General features: G+C 42.8%; 1 protein-coding gene across 1 annotated transcript in view; it reads right to left on the bottom strand.

Moving 5' to 3' along the window:
• Window positions 1–22,998, bottom strand: part of LOC124606099 (heparan sulfate 2-O-sulfotransferase pipe) — a 275,172-nt gene that overhangs the window by 40,838 nt on the left and 211,336 nt on the right. Inside the window, exon 5 of the mRNA XM_047138065.1 lies at window positions 8,950–9,029. Coding sequence (XP_046994021.1) covers window positions 8,950–9,029 — 80 coding nt within the window. The remainder of the gene's footprint in view (window positions 1–8,949; window positions 9,030–22,998) is intronic.

Consider the following 22,998-nt stretch of genomic DNA (forward strand, 5'->3'; position numbering starts at 1 on the left):
AGAGAATTTTCCTTTCTTGTTTCTCTATTTCTTTGATTTTAGTTTGCCCACCTATTTGTGTTGTTTCAGATGCATACGGTGCCTCCGGAAGTACGACAGTGTTGTAGTGCCTCAATTTTGCGTTAATGGATATGGACTTTTTGTTATAATAGTTCCACGTGAGTTTATATGCTTTCTGTAGTTTTTTTTTATTCTTTCCTCATTGGCCTTTAGGTTGATCCCTGATGGCTGGATGATTTCTCCCAGGTACTTAAAATGTGGTACTTGTACGATTTTCCCATGGGTTGTCACAATAGGCAATTTGTCTTGTGACACTCTTTCTATGTACTGGGTTTTCTCATATGAGATTTGCAGGCCAATTCTTTGTGCAATTTCCTGTAACTTCTCTATGGTGTTAGTGGCATCTTTTCTATTATTTGTGAGGATTGCAAGATCATCCGCAAAAGCTAAACACTTCACATTGAATCTATTATCTTTTCTAATGCCAATTTGGATTCCTTTGACTTCTTTTTCCCATGGCCTGATAATTTTTTCAAGAATGATATTAAAGAGTAATGGTGAAAGTCCATCACCCTGTCGCACTCCAGTTTGGATTTCAAATGGTTCCGAGATATCCCCCATAAATTTAACCTTGGTGACTGTGTCAGTTAATGTTTCCCGAATGATTGCTCTTGTCTTTCTGTCAATGCTGAATTCTTCCAGCGTCTTGCAGAGCGCTACTCTGCCTATTGAGTCGTAGGCCTTTTTAAAATCTACAAAAGTAACCACTGTGTTTCGGGTGTTTCTCATCTGGAGAATCATTTTCAGATTCCAGATCTGCTCTATGCATGATCGTCCCTTGCGAAAACCAGCCTGGTATTCTCCTATTTGTGGGCCAGCTTGTTCTTCTAATCTATTCATGAGAACTTTTGATAGGATTTTATATGTAACCGGTACGAGTGAGATACCCCTGTAATTATTTGGTTCAGTTTTGTCCCCTTTTTTGTGGAGTGGATGGATGAGTGCGCATTTCCATTCAGAAGGGATCTGTTCTGTTTCCCAAATGTTTAATATGATTTTGTGAATTTTTCCTGTTAATCTTTCATCATTTAGTTTCCATAGTTCTGCAATAATTCCATCTTCTCCTGGGGCTCTATTGTTTATCAGTGTATTGATATTTTCTACTATTTCGTGGATGGTTGGCGGTTTAGCGTCAGGATTTGGTGTAGACGTCTCGTAGTGAATATCCTCTGTAGGTTTTTCGCAGTTGAGAAGTTTGTTGAAATAATCTGCGAGGATTTGGCAGTTATTCTTCGTGTTAGTTTCTAGTGAACCATCCGGTTTCTTGAAACAAAGATTGGGTGGCTGGTATCCTGCAATATGTTCTTTAAACGTCTTATAAAAATTCCTGGTGTTGTTCTTCTTAAAATCTTGTTCTATCTCATCTAGTCGCCGTTAGTCATAATTTCTTTTTTCCCTCCGAATAGTTTTCGATTTTTGTTTTCGGATTACTAGAAATCGTTGCCATTTTTTCTGATGTTTTGTGACTATTGAAGTTTTTCCAGGCATTGGTCCTTTCTTCTATTGCTTGGTCACATATTATATTCCACCACCTGTGTTTTCTCCTTCTCGGGGGGTGACCCAATTTCATCGTCTGCTTTATTATAATGTACGTTTAACTTTGGAATTTTGCTGACATATAGGCATATTTACGGCTTTTAATCGTTCATTGCGTATTTTAAATCGTCACATGTCGATGCCATATTGTATTCCTATATGTTAGTATAGTGTATAATGTTTAATGTTACCACGCTTTAGCCCGCATCTCGTGGTCGTGCGGTAGCGTTCTCGCTTCCCACGCCCGGGTTCCCGGGTTCGATTCCCGGCGGGGTCAGGGATTTTCTCTGCCTCGTGATGGCTGGGTGTTGTGTGCTGTCCTTAGGTTAGTTAGGTTTAAGTAGTTCTAAGTTCTAGGGGACTGATGACCATAGATGTTAAGTCCCATAGTGCTCAGAGCCATTTTTACCACGCTTTTTGCTACAATAGCTGACTTTCTTTTATAATTAATCAGTGTACATCTAATTGTTTAATTTTTTGCTCTGGTCCGTCAATTTCCTTGTCGATTTTGTATTAGTTCACGTACACCACAGTAATAGTAATTGTATGAATACACTAGACATCACACGTTGTGAAATGCTATTTTGCTTTTTTTTAAATTGTGTGTTCAACATTATTTAGATTTAGCTGCATATCCCATTTTTGAAAAAAAGACGTAAGCACATAACATGGCCCAGAAACATAGTTATTGTACATACATTTTTAATAGCCGCACAAAAAATTAACGAAAACTTAGCAGGTGTTAATTCTCGAGAAGACTTTATATACCGGCCGCATACAATGTGATTCCGTATGAATCTAAAAAAACGGAGGAAGTAGAAAACGGTCTACAGAATATTTTTAGAGAGGTAACTTGTGTCCGCGAATCGACTTTGGCAGGAATGGATTATTTTGACCTATCGTCCTGAAGGTATCTCTATTACATGTCATTCTGTCCCATTTGACCTCATTTGGTGCCAATAAAAAGCATTAAAATAACGTAAAGACCCAGACATAAGAAGAAGGTATTCGGTCTTAGCTGGAGTCTACATCTACATTTATACTCTGCAAGCCACCCAACGGTGTGTGGCGGAGGGCAGTTTACGTGCCACTGTCATTACCTCCCTTTCCTGTTCCAGTCGCGTATGGTTCGCGGGAAGAACGACTGCCGGAAAGTCTCCGTGCGCGCTCCAATCTCTCTAATTTTACATTCGCGATCTCCTCGGGAGGTATAAGTAGGGGGAAGCAATATATTCGGTACCTCAACCCGAAACGCACCCTCTCGAAACCTGGACAGCAAGCTATACCGCGATGCAGAGTGTTTCTCTTGCAGAGTCTGCCACTTGAGTTTGCTAAACATCTCCGTAACGCTATCACGGTTACCAAATAACCCTGTGACGAAACGCGCCGCTCTTCTTTGGATCTTCTCTATCTCCTCTGTCAACCCGACCTGGTACGGATCCCACACTGATGAGCAATATTTAAGTATAGGTCGAACGAGTGTTTTGTAAGCCACCTCCTTAATTGATGGACTATATTTTCTAAGGCTCTCCCAATGACTATTTCCTTTTTATGGCCTGCCACGTCAACCGATGCCGTTCCTCTTGATTAGTTACTATGCGGACATCTAGATCCAATTGTTAATGAGACCACCGTGGGCATAGGTATGAAATTAACTGTCAGTATTGTAAACTTAGTTCTTGAAATTCGAATTACATCACGAACATTTGGTGGGTGCTACTGCGTTTCGTACGTCGGCGTCTTACGACGCGCCACGGCGCTGGATGTCTCCATTTCGAGAGCTACGAAATCGTACGTTGTTACGTCAGTGTTGTGAATGTTGTAATACTAGCTGATTCTTGTAAATGACTGTGAACCTTAGTTTAACTATGCATCCATACATGTAAGTAATACCTACAACCCAAGGTAAATAATAAATCAATTAAACGAATTAAGACCGGCCGCGGTGGTCTCGCGGTTCTAGGCGCGCAGTCCGGAACCGTGCGACTGCTACGGTCGCAGGTTCGAATCCTGCCTCGGGCATGAATGTGTGTGATGTCCTTAGGTTAGTTAGGTTTAAGTAGTTCTAAGTTCTATGGGTCTGATGATCACAGCAGTTGAGTCCCTTAGTGCTCAGAGCCAAACGAATTAATACCGCAAACAGATCACAATATCGGAAGATCTATTACACTCCGCCCCTCTTTTAACTGGTTTTATACCTCCCATATTTTCAATTACAGACACTTACTAAAGTATTACCATTTTGTTTGTTGATTTTCCTCAGACTTTACAGAACGTTTCTGAAGTTATCAACAAGGATTTGTACCAAAATATTGAGAAAAAAACATTATTTTCGTAGTACTGATCACGTACCTTCTATGGTGCGGCCACTGATATCAAGCAATTAAGAAACATAACGTTTCGTGTGTCTCGTGTCATCACAACAACTTAGGACAGTACAAAACAAGTGGAATAAATGGCCAAGCCACATAACTATAAGTTACAGTACAAACGAGAAGCGACTAACGTAGTGCGGAAATAAACATGTTACGGGCTGCATGACCAGAGATGGAACGCCTTTCTCCAGTGGCATGTCTCCGGTGCTCTGACTGTTTCTGGAGAATTTATGTCCTCCGTAGCAGGAAAGCGGTGAAAGTGCCTCGGAGACCCGTGGGCAGTGTGACAAGAATGCCTCGGTGCATTGCCCACTCGATCTACGCTTCCCGACGGAGAGCACTAAGCGAAAGTTCTAAAGAATACTTTCTTCAAAGAGGTAGATATGTTTTACTCTTTAGAGGATGTGACGTTTTGAGCTGGCAGGAATACGTTATAAATACAAATTAAAAAATTCTGTAATATTTTGTTTGTTTTATGAGGCGAATAAATTGAGAAAAAATTTTAAGGGCTTTGGACTTATCAGAATCACCGCCCTCGTCCGAATCACTTCCTCTGTGCATTAGTATCGGTATACAACTTATCATTGGTTTGTTATTAGCCGCAGCTTGAAGTTTTGATATCGCGGATATGCGACCGAATTTCACGTTACAAATCTGAAGGTTTTTGTTCGACCTTCTAACGACCATAGAATTTATCAGATACTTAACGTGAAATTCACCAGCGGCAATACTACACATGTGTCATCACCGTCATCGGCGCAAGAGCCCTGTGTGAACCTTGGCCTTCTGTAGAAGATTATTCCATTCTTCTCCATTGGGTGCCTAACTCCAATTTTCGTTATGTCCTTTCTGACACCTTCCTTCTATTTTAGCTTTGGTCTTCCTACTCTCCTGGTTCCTCCAGGCAATGCGCTGAATACGTTCATAACTATTCTATCGTTTGCTCTCAGCACATGTCCTGCCCATTCCAGCCTTTCAATCTTAATGCAGCTGACAATGTCTGGTTAATTATACAGATTATGTAATTTATAGTTAAATTTCCTCCTCCAGTCACCATTTTCTTCCATTGACCTAAGAATCTGTCTCAAGATCTTTCCTTCAAATATGCCCAGTTGTCTTTGGTTCAAATGACTCTGAGCACAATGGGACTTAACTTGTGAGGTCATCAGTCCCCTAGAACTTAGAACTACTTAAACCTAACTAGCCTAAGGACATCGCACACATCCATGCCCGAGGCAGGATTCGAACCTGCGACCGTAGCGGTCGCGCGGTTCCAGACTGTAGCGCCTAGAACCGCTCGGCCACTCTGGCCGGCCCTGTTGTCTTTCATTAATTTTTTTAATGTCCGTGTTTCAGCACCATATGTTAGCAAAAGCCTTCCTAAAACTTTATGCATCATAAGTTTAGTTTTCCAGATATTTTCTGAGGTCATGGTAGCACTTGTTGGACAATATTCGTTTTTGAATTTCAGAGCTGGCGTTGTTCTTACAGTTTACTTCTGATCCAAGGTAAGTGAAACTCCTTACGACATGAGACTTATAGAACAAGTTTCTTTTGGTTCGGGCTCATTTGAATAATCTTTCTTAGTTACAGGGAAATGCTTAGTTTTTCCTTCCTTTTTCTGTAGGTATATATTTCTAGCAGCTCTTTGAATACTTGTAAAGGTTTGTTTCATTGGTCTTGGCGTTCTTGCAATTGTATCAATATCATCTGCATATCCCAACACCTGAACTGATTTGTCCCTTCCGTATTGATGCTCGTATCTCCCAGAACCTTTTCCAAGGCCATATTAAACAGAAGTCAGGATAATTCGTCTCCCTTGCCTTACTCCTTTTTTGCGATCACAACACTTGATAACATATTCTGTATTTTAATTTGAATCTGAATGTTTTCCCATAGTTGCTTGACTCACGCAATCAATTTATTGGGAATGTCTAACTCTTACATTGCTTATACAGCTCCGCTCCAGCAAATCCTCATGTGCGTGCTCCGTAGTAAATCACGCAGATTTCTTAGTGTGCCTCAGAATTAGTGACTGTTTAAGGTAACTAAGCGTGAAGTTAAACGCACCAAAAATCGGGGTCATCAAGAGGATGCGGTGAGATGACGGGTTAGCGGAGTTTCCGGTAATACCTCATCAGGTCATGAGGAAACAAAGAAGATTGTCGTTTGACTAAAGCCAGGCAAAGAGCTTTTACACTGTGTGTTTTATATATATTTCTCTATTACGATTGCTATTGGAAAATAAGTTATTTGTAATTTTGTCAAAATAGACATCAGCTGCATAATATATTTCTTTTTAAAGCGTAGAACCGAACAGTATTTTTCTTGTCACAAACCTAAATATGTATTTCATTGTTCTTAATTTACTCGCCTTACTCTCTGTTGCTTTCTTCTGTTCTCGAATCAAAATGCACGATATCGTCATTTATTTGATTCCATCGGTATCAACATTTTTCCACGCCTTTCTAAGAGTTTCATCCTCTTAAACAGAAAAAAAGCATGTTTCCTGCTAAGGACCAAATCATTTGTATACAGGACACGTTATGCTGAATTTCCTTACATTCATAAGAAAGCAGTGGAAAACACTTTATTTTTCTCTGGGTTTTTAATCCCACGCAATATTACGAAAAATTCGAGAGTTTTGTTTGAAAATGTATCAATGATTTGTTACGCATTCAGATGAACTATCTGTTTGAAGCTCCCTCGCTTCCTAGTCAACCAGAAGATGTCTGAGACTACGACTGAAACGACGTGAAACCTTCGCCTAGGAAATACCGCTAAGTGACCAGCACTAATCAAACGTTAAACTAGTTACCATAAACAGAACGTATTTACACTGTTCATCGGAGTGTGCGGTGACTTTTAACTTTCAATCAGATTAAAACTGTGTACCGGCCAGGGACTCGACCTTGGGACGCAGGTCTACCTGGGTTGCAGGTTCGAGTCCCGCTCCGGCACACAGTTCTGATATGCTAGTTACATATAAAGTACGTCAAAGTCCATTACTTTTACTCTTGCTAAATTAATGCGATTATACTATTCCAATACGACATATTTACTACGCACTGTCATGGTAGGGAGGGGGGCGGATTGTTATGATTTAAAGGTCTACTACGATCAGTCAACAAGTAGGCGTCACTATTTTACAGCACATAATTTATAGGAAGTATCAAAAAGACTGTACAAACTTCGTGATTTGAAAACATTGTTCATAAAAGCTCTGCTATCAAATGCTCATATGGCCTATGCTAACGAGACTGTAATATCTGTGTGTGTGTGTGTGTGTGTGTGTGTGTGTGTGTGTGTGCGTGTGTGTTTGTGAAAGAGGGAGAGAAGACTGTGCTCTCATTTAATTTTAGAAGAGGACAACTTACGAAGTAAATTATTTATTAATGTTTAGAAGATACTGGTTCTGCTGAAATGACTACCGCTGTGCGGCAATGGAGACTACAGCAATGTTTAGCTCATCGAACAAAAAATTAGTCACCCCTAGAGAAATTATTACAAACATCATTTGCTACCATGTAATTCCGGCACTGGATTTGATAAACACCTGGATTCCATTAGGAAGTGAGTGCACACGACTGTGCAGGTACGTCACATTCAGGTTAAGCCACTCTTTGACTACCTAATCGCGCAATTGCACCAAATTTTGGGGATGCTGACGATGTCGGCGTTTTACCCTCTGCTGCAACATCCCCCATCGATTTTCTGTGGGGTTCGAGTCAGGTGATTTTACAAGCCAGTCGGGGTGCAGTAGTGTGGGAGACTGTTCTGAAAACCCGTCACATATTCTTCCAGACCGATGAATTTTGCTGTTGTTGTCTTTATGTGCCTGTGTGATCAATGACCCCTTGCAAAGTGACCGACTCCAAACGTTCATTGCACTTTCTCACGCTAACATGTTGGGAAAAACCTTCAGTCACTGCTTACAACTATTCCTGTCGTCTTTGGAGGCTATTTTAATTCACAAGTTGTGAAACGCGTCTCTGGTCCCTCTGAGTCAGGACCTTTTTCCGGCCACACTTTTGACGTCGTGTTTCGCTGCCACGTGTGTTACAGCACTACTTGTAGACTCGTTAAACAGCCCGCCGCGAAACACCAACAGTTCAGCAACTTCCACGCTGCATGATCATGGTCGCGGGCAAACAAGATTGCCCCTTTTTGCTACTGTCACATCCTCACATTTACACACGTTTACGTACAATGTTCGCATGAAACATAAATGTTTCAGTGATCGCTTCTTCCTTATGCTCACGAAGAGGCAATTCGCGAGCGGTAGAGCACGTGACTCGATCGCTGCGTCGTCTGTAAAGGTTTAACGATTCGTCTGTGCTAATATTTTGTCCGGTAACCTTACAAAGCCTTCGTGTTTCACTACACTACCGAATGATAAGAACCTGGGAAAGAAAATAAAGAATGGAAATCTTAATAATAAAATCCATATACTCTCTTTTCATAGCGTTTTCAATATATTAATGTACATTTAGAACTTCCAGATCCATGGTCAGGACGTCAACTGTTATGTAATTACCTTCATTGGGATGTTAACAAGCCGATGTTGTTGATTTACTATGAGACCACTGTGAAATAACTCCCATATGTCCCTGTCATCTTTGAAAACTGTGAATGTTAACCTGTAGGAGGTACTTCATACTGACTTCATATCAAATCAACAAAATTCGCAGATATGCATTTTTGGCGAGTTGACTTCCCCGTTAAGGTCAGATAGGCATTTTTGAAGTGTTTACATAGCAACGAAGGCCCGTATATAACAACTAAAGGTCCGACGCCTATGTTGTGACATGGAAACGTACTTACATTGCCATAGTAAGGACGCCATGAATAGTCAATAGACGGATTTAAGTTTGCCAAGAACAGCCTGTATGGCTCCCACGAGAAAAGTAAATAACAATTTCTCTAGTTATATTTACTTATTTTATACAAGAGGAGTGAGTTCAGAAACGTTACTTACTGCGAGAAATTGGTGAAGCAGACGTGTTTGACGTAGACTGCAGGAGGCTCGAAGCTGTTGACGTGAGCCGCCAGCGCCGCCTGCCGACAGTTAAACATCACGTAAGAACACCACCATATTTCATATGAGGTGTTATTGGTAGATGTATTTGTTACTTCATCCTATAAGAACTCTACATCACTAATATCTTTGTGCTTAAATTTATCAACGTATTTGAAAGAGTGTGTGATAAAAATGAAGGGACCACTGCGTGAGAATAATGTAGTGGATGGACGTAGGAAATGAGCTATTATTAGTGATAAAGTAAGAGTAGCCAGCAGACCAAGTCGTTCTGCAGCAGTTAAGAGCACACGAAGTAATCTTGAGAGATTCCTAATGACCTAAATGTACTAAACCCGATTATTTGGACGTCCTCATAGACCTTAAACGTTACTGATGTAGAACGGATTAGGCTTTTGAAGCCAAAGCAACTTGACTGATTTATACTTAGACCATTTAAAATCCTAGACCTTTAGACGACGATTGTTCAGAGAAATTGGCAGTCATACGTTGCTACTCGCAACGTATTATTACGCTTCGGAAACATTTAATAACTTGATTCCCTTGGCATAACATGTGCCCATGAGCCACATGAGAAAAATTCTCGACACCACCTCACCTGTGAAATGATGCGCTCATCCTCTATCGATTTGTAAATACACGTTTTATGCAGCGATTGGTCACAGTGTGTGGTGTGGCGTTCCAGTTATCTGCGGCGTATTTTCGGTGTTTGTGGGATCTACAGAAATGGAGAGTAAGAATCTCTCGCTTTTCCTCAGCGCATTGTATCAAATGACGGACTGTTTAGAAAACTGCTCTCTTCTCATATTAAGAAAACTTCACAAGATAAGGTATTTCATTTTTAGTTCACACACTCGAACATTTTTAATAGAAATTGTTGTAGCATGACAGGCTCCAGGTGTGTGCCAAGTAACGTGCTTGTGGGAGGCAGTATGCGTTACTAGTTAACTATAAGAAATTTTCGTTGGATAATTCATTGTCATTGTGGTTGCAATAAATAGTGATTTAATGCCATCTTCTACGTATAAGGGACGTTCAAAAAGATACGAGCCGGAGGCATAATTACATAAACCAGTACTTGTATGTTAGAATTATTGACCCAGGCTGTTGAGACACTTGTCCCACTGTGGCACAAGGCGGTGAATGACTGTCTCATAAAATTCCCGGGGCTGTGATGTCAACCAGTTCCGCACGTACAGCTGGACGTCGTCGTCCGAAGTGAATCGTTTGCCCCTCAGAGCCTTTTTAAGTGGACCAAAAATGGCGTAACCACAGGGAGAGAGCTCCGTACTGTATAGAGGGTGGCCAAGAACCTCCCATTTGAATTTCTGCCGGAGTGCCGTGACTGTGTTGGCTGTATGAGGCTTTGCGTTGTCGTAGAGCAGAATGACCCCACAGGTGAGATTGCCTGGTCGTTTTGATTTGATCGATTGGCGAAGGGTGGTCAAGGTTTGCGAGTAACGCTGGACATTCACTGTTGTCCCAGAAGGGGTCCATTTTGCTCAAAGAAGAACATCGGCGTAACCTTTCCTGAACTCGTCTGGACGACGACGACGTCCAGCTGTAAGTGCGGAACTGGTTAACATCGCAGCCTCAGGAATTTTATGAGACAGCCATTCGCCGCCTTGTGTCACAGTGGGACAAGTGTATCAACAGCCAGGGTCAATACTTCTAACACATAGGTAGTGGTTTCTGTAATTATGCCTCCGGCTCGTTTCTTTTTGAATGCCCCTTATATGTGAAGGATCCACTGCGACAGGACAGTCACTATTAAATATCACATTTTACTAAGAAAAAATCTTACAGCAAAGTCAGCACCATGCTGGTAGGGACGATCTCATCACGTAGGTGGTCGAACAGTGATGTTCAACGCAAGCTGTTCAGGGATAATGTTAATGTGAATGTGGATTGTTAGTACCAAAACCGAGATTACAAGATACCACTCAGTATGGCCCCGACATATAGGTTGCATCAGACACACTTTTGCAAACTTTGAGGGCGACTGCAAATCGTCGATTCTGGTCAGACATCAGCAGCAGCTTAAGATTAATGTGTGGCTGGAACTGTAAGAGGCTTTTTGATACGTCCGTATATTCTCACGGCTCGTCTGACCGATACTGCCTAGATTGACTTTATTCGAAATACTGTTCCAGACTTGCTATAATATGAGATCTTCCAAATAAAAAGAAGCATTTAGTTTATGCATGGAGGGGCTCCATAATATTTCAGTCAGTTTGTTCCTGATGGCCTGTCTGACATTTACCATGCAGATGGATAGGCAGTGGAGGCCCATTTTCATGGTATGAATGTTTCCCCGACCTAAATCATTTGGGTTATTATTTGGGAGGCCATCTAAAGTAAGTGGTTCATTCAGCATACAATACTAGTGCAGAGACGCTTCATGAACGAGTCATGAAAAGCTGTGAAAACGTTACCCACTATCTGGGGGTGTTCGAAACAGCGATGCTACCCGCCGTCAGACGAGTGCATGAATGTGTAGAAGCTAGGAGGAAATTTTAAACATACGTTACGAGTTTCCGAAGCGAAGATGCTTTAAAATATTATCTCAACAAGCATTCAAAACTGAAGGATTTTCTGACGTGTGTTTACATCGACTTTTTTCCTTGTTTGGTGTGACGAATCAGCTCCCAAAGTTTGTAAAAGTATCTCTCTGATACGTCGTATATACACGATTATGGAGGTAGTAATTGCACAACATTAATTTAAGAATAAAAAATAGGCAAAAACTTGACATCAGCAATGAGGTAGTACTTGAAGAGCGCATCTGGAAGTGTGGTTACCTTGACCTACGCAGGAGAACAGCTATTTGCCTTCATGGCCCGCCGGTTTTTCGTGATTGACGTCAGAGACAGAGGCAATGAAGCAGAGCTACCTGTTTTTGCTTTCAGTTGGAGAATTTCGCCAGTCACAGTTACGGGTGTCGTCACAGCAGCGTTAAAATAGTTGCAGGATGCTGAAATGTTTATCTCACATAGCGGTTGTGGCATTTTGTAGTTGACTGGTATGTTAACATCGGAGCTCCGACTGCGTGGCGTGTTGGGGCCGAGAGCGCAGCGCACCACAAAGGCAGGGACGGCGGCTTCCGGCGTGTGTTTAGACACGCCATCTTCTCCGCCCCGGAACGCCTACAGCGGCCACAGTGAAGACAACGGGCTTCAGAGCGGCCGCTGTTGTCTCGGTCGCAAATCCTGTGTTATCTACACAGAGCAATGGAAAGTGGGAATCCGCGTCTATAGCACATAACAGCCTGACTGACTTAGTGACAAAATGCACCTCGTTCACGAAAATAAAAATCCATTTCGACAGTATACGACATGGCTTCATCATGCTGATGTGAATTCCGATGTTTCCAAGACGTTACATACACTGCTGGCCACCCAAAATGCAACACCCTGAAGGAAGCATCCAAATCAGTGAAATTTGCAGTATGCTTTTGCGGTGACAAGAGATGCTCATGTTTAGCATTCCAGCGCAGGTGCACATCATGAGCGCCAGGAGCGTTACCTGCAAACGCAATATACAAGGGTGAGTCAAATGAAAACCTTGAATTTTTAAAAAAATATTATTTATTGTGCAGAAGTGGTACAAAGCTGTATCACTTTTCAACATAATCTCCCCCACGCTCAATGCAAGTCCTCCAGCGCTTACAAAGTACACAAATTGTTTTAGAAAAAAATTCTTTTGGTAGTCCACACAACCACTCATGCACCGCGTGGCGTACCTCTTCATCAGAACGGAACTTCTTTCCTCCCATCGCGTCTTTGGGTGGTCCAAACACATGGAAATCACTTGGGGCAAGGTCTGGTGAGTAAGGTGGATCAGGAAGACACTCAAAATGCAGGTCTGAGATTGTTGCAACTGTTGTACGGGCAGTGTGGGGCCTTGCATTGTCATGTTGCAAAAGGACACCTGCTAACAGCAATCCAAGTCGCTTTGATTTGATTGCAGGCTGCAGATGATTTTTTAGGAGACCTGTGTATGATTCACTGGTGACAGCGGTCACTCTAGGCATGTAATGCTCCAAAATTACGCCTTTTTCGTCCCAAAAGAGAGTCAGCATAATCTTCCCTGCTGATAGTTCTGTTCGAAACTTCTTTGGTTTTGGTGATGACAAATGGCGCCATTCCTTGCTCGCTCTCTTCGTTTCCGGTTGGTGAAAGTGAACCCAGGTTTCGTCCCCAGTAACGATTCTTGCAAGAAAGCCATCACCTTCTCGTTCAAAGCGGCGAAGAAGTTCTTCACAAGCATCAACACGTCGTTTTCTCATTTCAGGAGTCAGCTGCCATGGCACCCATCTTGCAAACACTTTGTGAAACTGGAGCACATCATGCACAATGTGGTGTACTGACCCATGAATAATGTATAAACATGCTGCAGTGTCATTCAGTGTCACTCGGCTGTTTTCATTCACTATGTCTCCAACTGCTTCAATGTTTTGTGGAGTCATAACTCGTTGTGTCTGACCTGGACGAGGAGCAACTTCCACTGAAGTCACACCATTTGCGAACTTCCTACTCCATTCGTAGACTTGCTGCTGTGACAAACATGCATCACTGTACTGAACCTTCATTCGTCGATGAATTTCAATAGGTTTCACACCTTCACTACGCAAAAACCGGATAACAGAACGCTGTTCTTCCCTGGTGCAAGTCGCAAGTGGGGCAGCCATCTTTATACTGATACTGCGACGGTATGTGTGCATCTGCACTATGCTGCCACCTACAGGCCATTCTGCACGCTGTTTGTAGCACGGTTAGCAACTTACGGGATAACGGCACGAAATTTCGATTTGTTATTACAAATTTAAGGTTTTCAGTTGACTCACTCTCGAAAATGGGGAACAGAAGGCCGTGTGGACGTCCTGGAATTGTTCTTTTGTGCGGTTGTTCTGCGTAAGTCGCATCTGTGTGCCTCGTAGAAGACAGCGAGAGTCTTTAGAGCACGTGTCGGAGTTCGACCGAGGAAGAATAATTGCTTATAGGGATTGCAGATATCCTTCAGAGAAATAGGTGAACGTGTCGGACGGAACCTAGCAACTGTGATGCGGATCTGTAATCGCCGGATGCAGGAGAGAACGACGAATCGACGGAATCGATTACACTCACCTCGTTGCACCACTAACCATGATGACAGGCATATTGTGTGTACGACAGTATGGAATCGCTCTGCCGCATCACGAGCCACATCACAACAAATTCGGTCAGCTACACAACAAGCAGTGTCCGCGCGTATCATTCGGCGTCGTTTGCGGCAGAGTGGACCGTCCTCAAGGCGCTCTTTGCTGCCTTTACCACTGAGTCAACGCCACAGGCGTTTGCGCCGGCAATGGTGTGATGAACGACGGACATGGACTACCGAATGAAGCGATATTGTTTTTACGGCGAATCCCGATTCTGCCTGCAACACCACGATGGTTGGATTAGGGTCTCTAGACACCATGGTGAGAGATTGTTGAACTGGTGCCTTATGCGTCGATATAGCGGTTCTTCAACCGGTGTTATGGTTTGGGGTGGTATTGGAGTCCATTCTCGCAGCCGGCCGGAGTGGCCGTGTGGTTCTAGGCGCTACAGTCTGGAACCGAGCGACCGCTACGGTCGCAGGTTCGAATCCTGCCTCGGGCATGGATGTTTGAGATGTCCGTAGGTTAGTTAGGTTTAATTAGTTCTAAGTTCTAGGCGACTGATGACCTCAGAAGTTACGTCGCATAGTGCTCAGAGCCACTCCATTCTCGCACCTCCTTGGTACACACTGCCGGTACAGTAACCAACCAGCCTCTTGTCCTCTTATACCTTTGGAGCTTGCCGACGGCCACATTGCAACAGGATACTGCGCGACCACACGTGGCACGCAGCGTTCAAGACTTCTTCGTCGCCCATCGGATTGTATTGCTGCCTTGACCTCCCTGTTCCCCTGGAAGCAGCATGGACTGCTATTCCCCAAAAACAAATACAGAGCGTCTTTGATACAGTGCCTAGGCGTGTAGCAGCGGTTATAGCCAGTAGCGGCGGCAACACTCAGTACTGATTTCATCCTCTTCCTCACTTCACATGGGACTGTACTGTCATTCATGTGACCTTTGTACAACATGTTATCTCACAAGTCAGTTTGGCTGTGATATCTCCGGTCCGTCTTGGTGCTGCATTTTGGATGTCCTGCAGTGTATATACATTTTAGATTCCATCTTCAAATCCCTAGAATAAATCCTTCCATATGACGTTCCTGGATCGTCGAGATAGTTACTTCGTGTCGAGATTCATGCAGGTTGAAAGTTGAAGCGTGAGAAACAGAAGAAGAGCAGTGGCAGAAGTGGAACTGTGAAGCCACGAGAACGGATCCTGAATCATGTCTGGAGGAGAGCTCAGACGGTAAAAGAAGTCGATAAGAGTAATGTCCACGAAAGACAGGGTTCCCGGTTCGAGTCCTTGTCCAGCATGTATTTTTAATGTTCTAGGAGTTCTAAAACAACGTCCATTCCAGAGCGAAAGATTCATTCTAGGTGCAACCAGTTCTCTTTGTTCCATTCCAAGTCTTATTTCCTGGTTGGCCATGTTTCGCAACATTCTCCATCTACTTCAACAAACTTGTTAGTGCCTACACGTTAATATTTCATATATCTGACTTAACATGAATTAGCTGCCAGAAAACTGCGGACAGATAATGCTAATTGTTGACTTCATTTATACATTTGACACAGTGTGAAAAGATGTTAGGTAGAGATAAAACTATAAAATATAGAAGCTCCCAACCTTCCTTCACCCGAGGACTTCAAAGGTTTCAATACGAAATGAAAATTTTAAACGAATAGTGTAAAACAAATAGGTGATAATTTCAACCATCAAATATATTCTTTATCTAATTTTAATAAAGAATGCATATATAAATTACCCAGCAAGTATTGCTCTTCCATACAAATTACAGGTAATGGGACGAAAGTACTTAGTTACATAACCTAAGTTTCAAATAAAAACGCACTCGTTTAACGCGATAACTACGCTGGCAACCTAAAAATACTGATTTAACGCCATTTATGCACATGACGACGACTGTTTGGTGCTGAAACGCATCGTGCTACTTTATTTGGCGATGAAAATGGTCTGTAATAGGAATGAATTAAAATACATGGCCTAATGTATGTTCGTATGCTTTCGCGGACAGAGTCGGTTTCCGTGAAGTTGTTCTCGTTTGTTCAATGATGGGCCAATTTTGCTGCAACTTTGGGAAGTGGCTTGTGACGCAATTCCGTGGTGAGATTGTATTGAGCGATCTCTCACAGTAACAACAATGTTAGTGATATGCTTGTGTCCATCAAAGCTGCTATCGACACTCTGCAACGCCGGGAGTTGTTGAGGTCACCTGCTAGTTTCTTAACTGGTTGCTGCCAAATACAAAAATTAATCCGTCCGTTAAACACGTACAGTTAAGGAGGCGTGCATGATAACCTCGCAGGGGAGGTGATCGCGATAGTCAAGCGGCGCGCCAAGTTGTTGATGTTGTTGTTGTTGTTGTTGTCTTCAGTCCTGAGACTGGTTTGATGCAGCTCCCCATGCTACTCTATCCTGTGCAAGCTTCTTCATCTCCCAGTACTTACTGCAACCTACATCCTTCTGAATCTGCTTAGTGTATTCATCTCTTGGTCTACCTCTTAGATTTTTACCCTCCACGCTGCCCTCCAATGCTAAATATGTGATCCCTTGATGCCTCAGAACATGTTCTACCAACCGGTCCCTACTTCTCGTCAAGTTGTGCTACAAACTCCTCTTCTCCCCAATTCTATTCAATACCTCCTCATTAGTTATGTGATCTACCCATTTAATCTTCAGCATTCTTCTATAGCACCACATTTCGACAGCTTCTATTCTCTTCTTGTCCAAACTATTTATCGTCCATGTTTCACTTCCATACATGGCTACACTCCATACAAATACTTTCAGAAACGACTTCCTGACACTTAAATCTATACTCGATGTTAACAAATTTCTCTTCTTCAGAAACGCTTTCCTTGCCATTGGCACTCTACATTTTATATCCTCTCTACTTCGACCATCATCAGTTATTTTTCTCCCCAAATAGCAAAACTCCTTTTCTACTTTAAGTGTCTCATTTCCTAATCTAATTCCCTCAGCATCACCCGTCTTAATTCGACTACATTCCACTATCCTCGTTTTGCGTATGTTGATGTTCATCTTATATCCTCCTTTCAAGACACTGTCCATTCCGTTCAACTGCTCTTCCAAGTCCGTTGCTGTCTCTGACAGAATTACAATGTCATCGGCGAACCTCAATGTTTTTATTTCTTCTCCATGGACTTTAATACCTACTCCGAATTTTTCTTTTGTTTCCTTTATTGCTTGCTCAATATATAGATTGAATAACATCTGCGAGAGGCTACAACCCTGTCTTTCTCCCTTCCCAACCGCTGCTTCCCTTTCATGCTCCTCGACTCTTAATACTGCCATCTGGTTTCTGTACAAATTGTAAATAGCCTTTCGCTCCCTGTATTTTACCCCTGCCACCTTTAGAATTTGAAAGAGAGTATTCCAGTCAACATTGTCAAAAGCTTTCTCTAAGTCTACAAATGCTAGAAATGTAGGTTGGCCTTTCCTTAATCTATTTTCTAAGATAAGTCGTAGGGTCAGTATGGCCTCACGTGTTCCAACATTTCTGCGGAATCCAAACTGATCTTCGCCGAGGTCGGCTCCTACCAGTTTTTCCATTCGTCTGTAAAGAATTCGCGTTAGTATTTTGCACCTGCGACTTATTAAACTGATAGTTCGGTAATTTTCACATCTGTCAACACCTGCGTTCTTTGAGATTGGAAGTATTATATTCTTCTTGGAGTCTGAGGGTATTTCGCCTGCCTCATACATCTTGCTCACCAGATGGTAGAGCTTTGTCAGGACTGGCTCTCCCAAGACCGTCAGTAGTTCCAATGGAACGTTGTCTACTCCCGGGGCCTTGTTTCGACTCAGGTCTTTCAGTGCTCTCTTCACGCAGTATCGTATCTCCCATTTCATCTTCATCTACATCCTCTTCCATTTCCATAATATTGTCCTCAAGTACATCGCCCTTGTATAGACCCTCTATATACTCCTTCCACCTTTCTGCTTTCCCTTCTTTGCTTAGAACTGGGTTTCCATCTGAGCTCTTGATATTCATACAAGTGGTTCTCTTTTCTCCAAAGGTTTCTTTAATTTTCCTGTAGGCAGTATCTATCTTACCCCTAGTGAGATAAGCCTTTACATCCTTACATTTGTCCTCTAGCCATCCCTGCTTAGCCCTTTTGCACTTCCTGTCGATCTCTTTTTTGAGACGTTTGTATTCCTTTTTGTCTGCTTCATTTACTGCGTTTTTATGTTTTCTCCTTTCATCAATTAAATTCAATATTTCTTCAGTTACCCAAGGATTTTTACTAGACCTCGTCTTTTTACCTACTTGATCTCCCCTGCCTTCACTACTTCATCCCTCAGAGCTACCCATTCTTTTTCTACTGTATTTATTTCCCCAATTACTGTCAATTGTTCCCTTATGCTCTCCCTGAAACTCTGTACAATCTCTGGTTCTTTCAGTTTATCCAGGTCCCATCTCCTTAAATTCCCACCTTTTTGCAGTTTCTTCAGTTTTAATCTACAGTTCATAACCAATAGATTGTGGTCAGAGTCCACAGCTGCCCCTGGAAATGTCTTACAATTTAAAACCTGGTTCCTAAATTTCTGTCTTACCATTATGTAATGTATCTGATACCTTTTAGTATCTCCAGGATTCTTCCATGTACACAACCTTCTTTTATGATTCTTCCACCAAGTGTTAACTATGATTAAGTTGTGCTCTGTGCAAAATTCCACCAGACGGCTTCCTCTTTCATTTCTCTCCCCCAATCTATATTCACCCACTATGTTTCCTTCTCTACCTTTTCCTACTCTCGAATTCCAATCACCCATGACTATTAAATTTTCGTCTCGCTTCACTACCTGATGTTTAGTGCAGACTTCGGTCGTCTTGGCTGTAGCAGTAGCTAGGTATACACTTAGAATGCACTCGTGAGGATACCCCATCAAGGGCGGTCGTAAACATTTCCTTAGAAACCACACATCTTTCTGATTTGTCCTAACCGCTACTGAAATCAATGGCAGCGGCATCAGGAAGGCTCGTCCCCTTTGATTTGAAAATGTTGTCTGGTACAACGTTCAGAAGTAATACAATTAATAAAGAACCACAGGCATCATAATCTCTATTACGGAGATGCGTATAACGAATGTTACTACGCTCCTTTTTTCTACCGATGTCAACTTAGACAATGAATTTTATTACTCTCCTTTTACGAAATTTTTGTAGCAGGAGAGACCTTAGTATATGAGTGCTGTCGTTCTAACTGTACTACATAACCTGATGAAGGTCACCTACAATGTAGGCCGGCCGGAGTGGCTGAGCGGTTAAAGGCGCTACAGTCTGGAACCGCACGACCGCTACGGTCGCAGGTTCGAATCCTGCCTCGGGCATGGATGTGTGTGATGTCCTTAGGTTGGTTAGGTTTAAGTAGTTCTAAGTTCTAGGGGACTTATGACCACAGCAGTTGAGTCCCATAGTGCTCAGAGCCATTTTTGAACCTACAATCTAGATGGAAACGTTGATTCACCAATTTACTATATGAGGTCACATCCGATCGAGAAGATCTTTATGTAGAGAGCATCTGATCTTAAAACATCATAATTCTGAAATGAAATTTTCACTTTGCAGCGGAGAGTGCGCTGATATGAACCTTTCTGGCGGATTAAAACTGGGCTTCGAGTCCAGTAGCGCATACACTTTTCATCTGCCAGGAAGTTTTATATCAGTGCACACCCCGCTGCAAAATGAAAATTCATTCTGGAAACAGTCCCACAGGCTGTGGTTAAGCCATGTCTGCGCAATGTCCGTTCTTCCACGGGTGCTAATTCTGTTAGTTTTGCGGGAGAACTTCTGTGAAGTTTAGATACGAGCTGAGATATTGGCTGAAGTAAAACTGTTAGGACGGTTCTTGAGTCGTGTTCGGGTAGCTCAAGTCGTAGAGAAAATGGCTCTGAGCATTATGGGACTCAACATCTGAGGTCATCAGTCCAGTGGTAGAGCACTTGCCCGCTTAAGACAAAGGTACCCGGTTCGAATCCCGGTCCGGTACAAGGTATTAATCTGGCAAGAAGTTTCGTTGCGTTTCTAATTTGAAATGTGCCTCTTTTGATAAAAGCCAGACCAAAAATCCATAGGTCCTTGGTTGCATATCCTGTCGGTACCAAAATTTATGTCACTTATCGCTGTTTTAATCTGTGGCAATTATTTTTTAAGGTTACAAAAGCCAAGCTACGCCGTCGTTCAGAAACTACATAAAACTGCAAGCACCCCTACATCTGGCTGGGTAAATCAGTTGAAAGGTCGGAGGAAGCTATACTTCCCTCTAAAGTATCACGTCTAGTAAAAGACTGTTGTGTTCAAACTAACCTTCGAGTTGAGCACAGCTTTATCTTTGAATCTGATGCCCGTTCCATTTTTTCTTCTTCTATAGTTTTGGTTATAAACTGAGAGGTCAAGTGTAATCTTGCCCCATTCGAAAACGGGCCATGTCTGACGCCCAAATGCTGTAGCGGATGCGGCATATGGCGCGAATGCAGCCACGATATCTGAGCAGTCTGTTACAGATGGGTGCGTAGTGAGCATGGCAACACGTCACAAGTTAACCGACTTTGAACATATGATGATAATCGGGGTAAGATACATGGGTCATAGCATATCGGAGATTACACAAGAATTCTGGTTTCCCAGGTGAACAGTGGACGGGCTGGATTTACAGTGTCGCAAAGAGAACGCACAAGATGACCACAACTGTTTGACAGAAAGACGTCGCATCGCCTCGGCAGACCCTTTCAGGGCACCAACAGTCTATTGTGACTAGGAGAACGTTTGCGATGGAGCTGTGATAAATGATAAGAACCTCGATAGGAGCAGCGAATAATGAAAAGTGTGCCTCTCAACTTTAATGAGTTTTGATAACAGTGCGGAGCTGAGCGCCAAGCAGTGGAAGTCAAGGCACTCCTAAATTTGCCACGTAAGCCCTTCCATTTATTTCGTACTGCAGTTGTTAAAGAAGAAAATGCTGTACGATTGTCAATACTTTACTCTTCGAAATCACACTACATAGCTATAATACACGATAGATACAAAGGAAAATGCATGGGCTTAACTGGATTATTGTTTTTAAGAAATGTGTCTACGGGTGATTCACTAAGAAGCCCAGCTTTTTCTTTTTGCGTCTGAGTTGCAACTTAAGCGAAAATCGTAAGACAGGTGACTGGAATTATATGGGAGGATTGTAAGATTGTGAAAAGTGAAAAATTCAAAGTCGATTATTTCATCAAAACAGCGATTGACAACTGCCTCCGCACCCTATGCAATATTTGAAACCTAGCAGGGGGCGCAGTGGCTAGCACACTGGTCTCGCATTCGGGAGGACGACGGTTCAATCCCGCGTCCGGTCATCCTGATTTAGATTTTCCGTGATTTCCATAAATCGCTCCAGGTAAGTGCCGAGATGGTTTCTTTGAAAGGGCACGGCCGACTCCCCTTCCTAATCCGATGAGACCGATGACATCGCTGTGTGGTCTCCTCCCCCGAGCAACCCAACCCCCAATATTTGAAATTTTTCAACTGCTTAGGTAATGTGGATGCAAAATCTGTTTCAGTTATTCATCTTGCCCATTCTGACTCACTGATCAAAAACTACAAACATTATGTTATATTGTCTTACAAGAAGTGATTGGTTGTCATCATATACACCGCTGACCCAAAAGATTGTGACCACTTGCTTAATAGCTTATTGCTTAACCTCTGAACGCACTTCAACAGCGGTTCTGACTGTCGTGGATTCGACATGTCTTTGGTAGATTTCCGGAAGTATGTGACACCAGATGTCTATGTGCAGCTCACGCAGTTCTCGTAAACTACCGGCCAGAGGTTTGTGGAACTGACGTCCAATATCGTCCCACATTGCGTTCAGATCAGGCGAATTTTGTGGCTAAGACATCAACGCTACTTCACTAACATGTTCTTCAAACTACTGTAGCACGATTCTGATTTTGTCATATGGACAGTTATCCAGCTGATAGATACCCCTCGTCTTTGGGGAAGACATCAAGCGCTAAGGGCTGCAGGTAATCCACAATAATGTTCATGTAGTTCACAGCTATGGTGCCTCCGATTATTACCACAGGCCCTTGAAAGCCTAGGTCTGTATCCCTCACAGGATAATACTACACCTATCTGTTTGCGTCTGTGGAATGGTGCATGTTTCGAGCAGCGGTGTTCGCCCAGATGACGGCGTATCAAGACGTGACCTCCGACTAGGTGTAGCAAGAAACGTGATTTGTACGACAAGCGGACTCGTTTCCACCGATCCACAGTCCATTCTCGTTCATCGTGTAATTACTGTAATCGTAACTGGCGATGCAGCTGGGATGTAGGGATCGTCTGCTGTGGAGCCACATGTTCAGTAATTTGAGCTGAACAGTGTGCCCCGGAACACCTGTACCAGCACTGACCTCTGTCGACAGATTTGCCAAAGATCTTCGTCTACGTTGTTGTACAGGGTCGGCAAGCCTCCGGCCTCCACATTCTGCCGCAGACGTAAAACACCTTGTCGCCTACTCATGGTCTCAACATCCTCCAACCACTTTCCATAGATAGCGAACAGCCGAGCAACTTCACCGTTTCCGAGTATCTCGTCCCAAGGTGCCGGTCTGTAACAAATTCTCTCTATCAGAGCAACTTATGTCAGTGGATTTTCCTGGCTTTGATCAGTATCACGGCTAGAATGATTCCCCATTCGTCTCTGCTCCGCTTATCTTATTTCCTTATAGCGTTTCGTTCCTACAATGCTGCTGCACAGCATTCATTACCGCGGTGGGTTTGTTCGTAAAAATTATTTTGATGCTTACGGGAAAC

The sequence above is a fragment of the Schistocerca americana genome, chromosome 3 (genome assembly GCF_021461395.2).
Source record: "Schistocerca americana isolate TAMUIC-IGC-003095 chromosome 3, iqSchAmer2.1, whole genome shotgun sequence".
Lineage (NCBI taxonomy): Eukaryota > Metazoa > Arthropoda > Insecta > Orthoptera > Acrididae > Schistocerca > Schistocerca americana.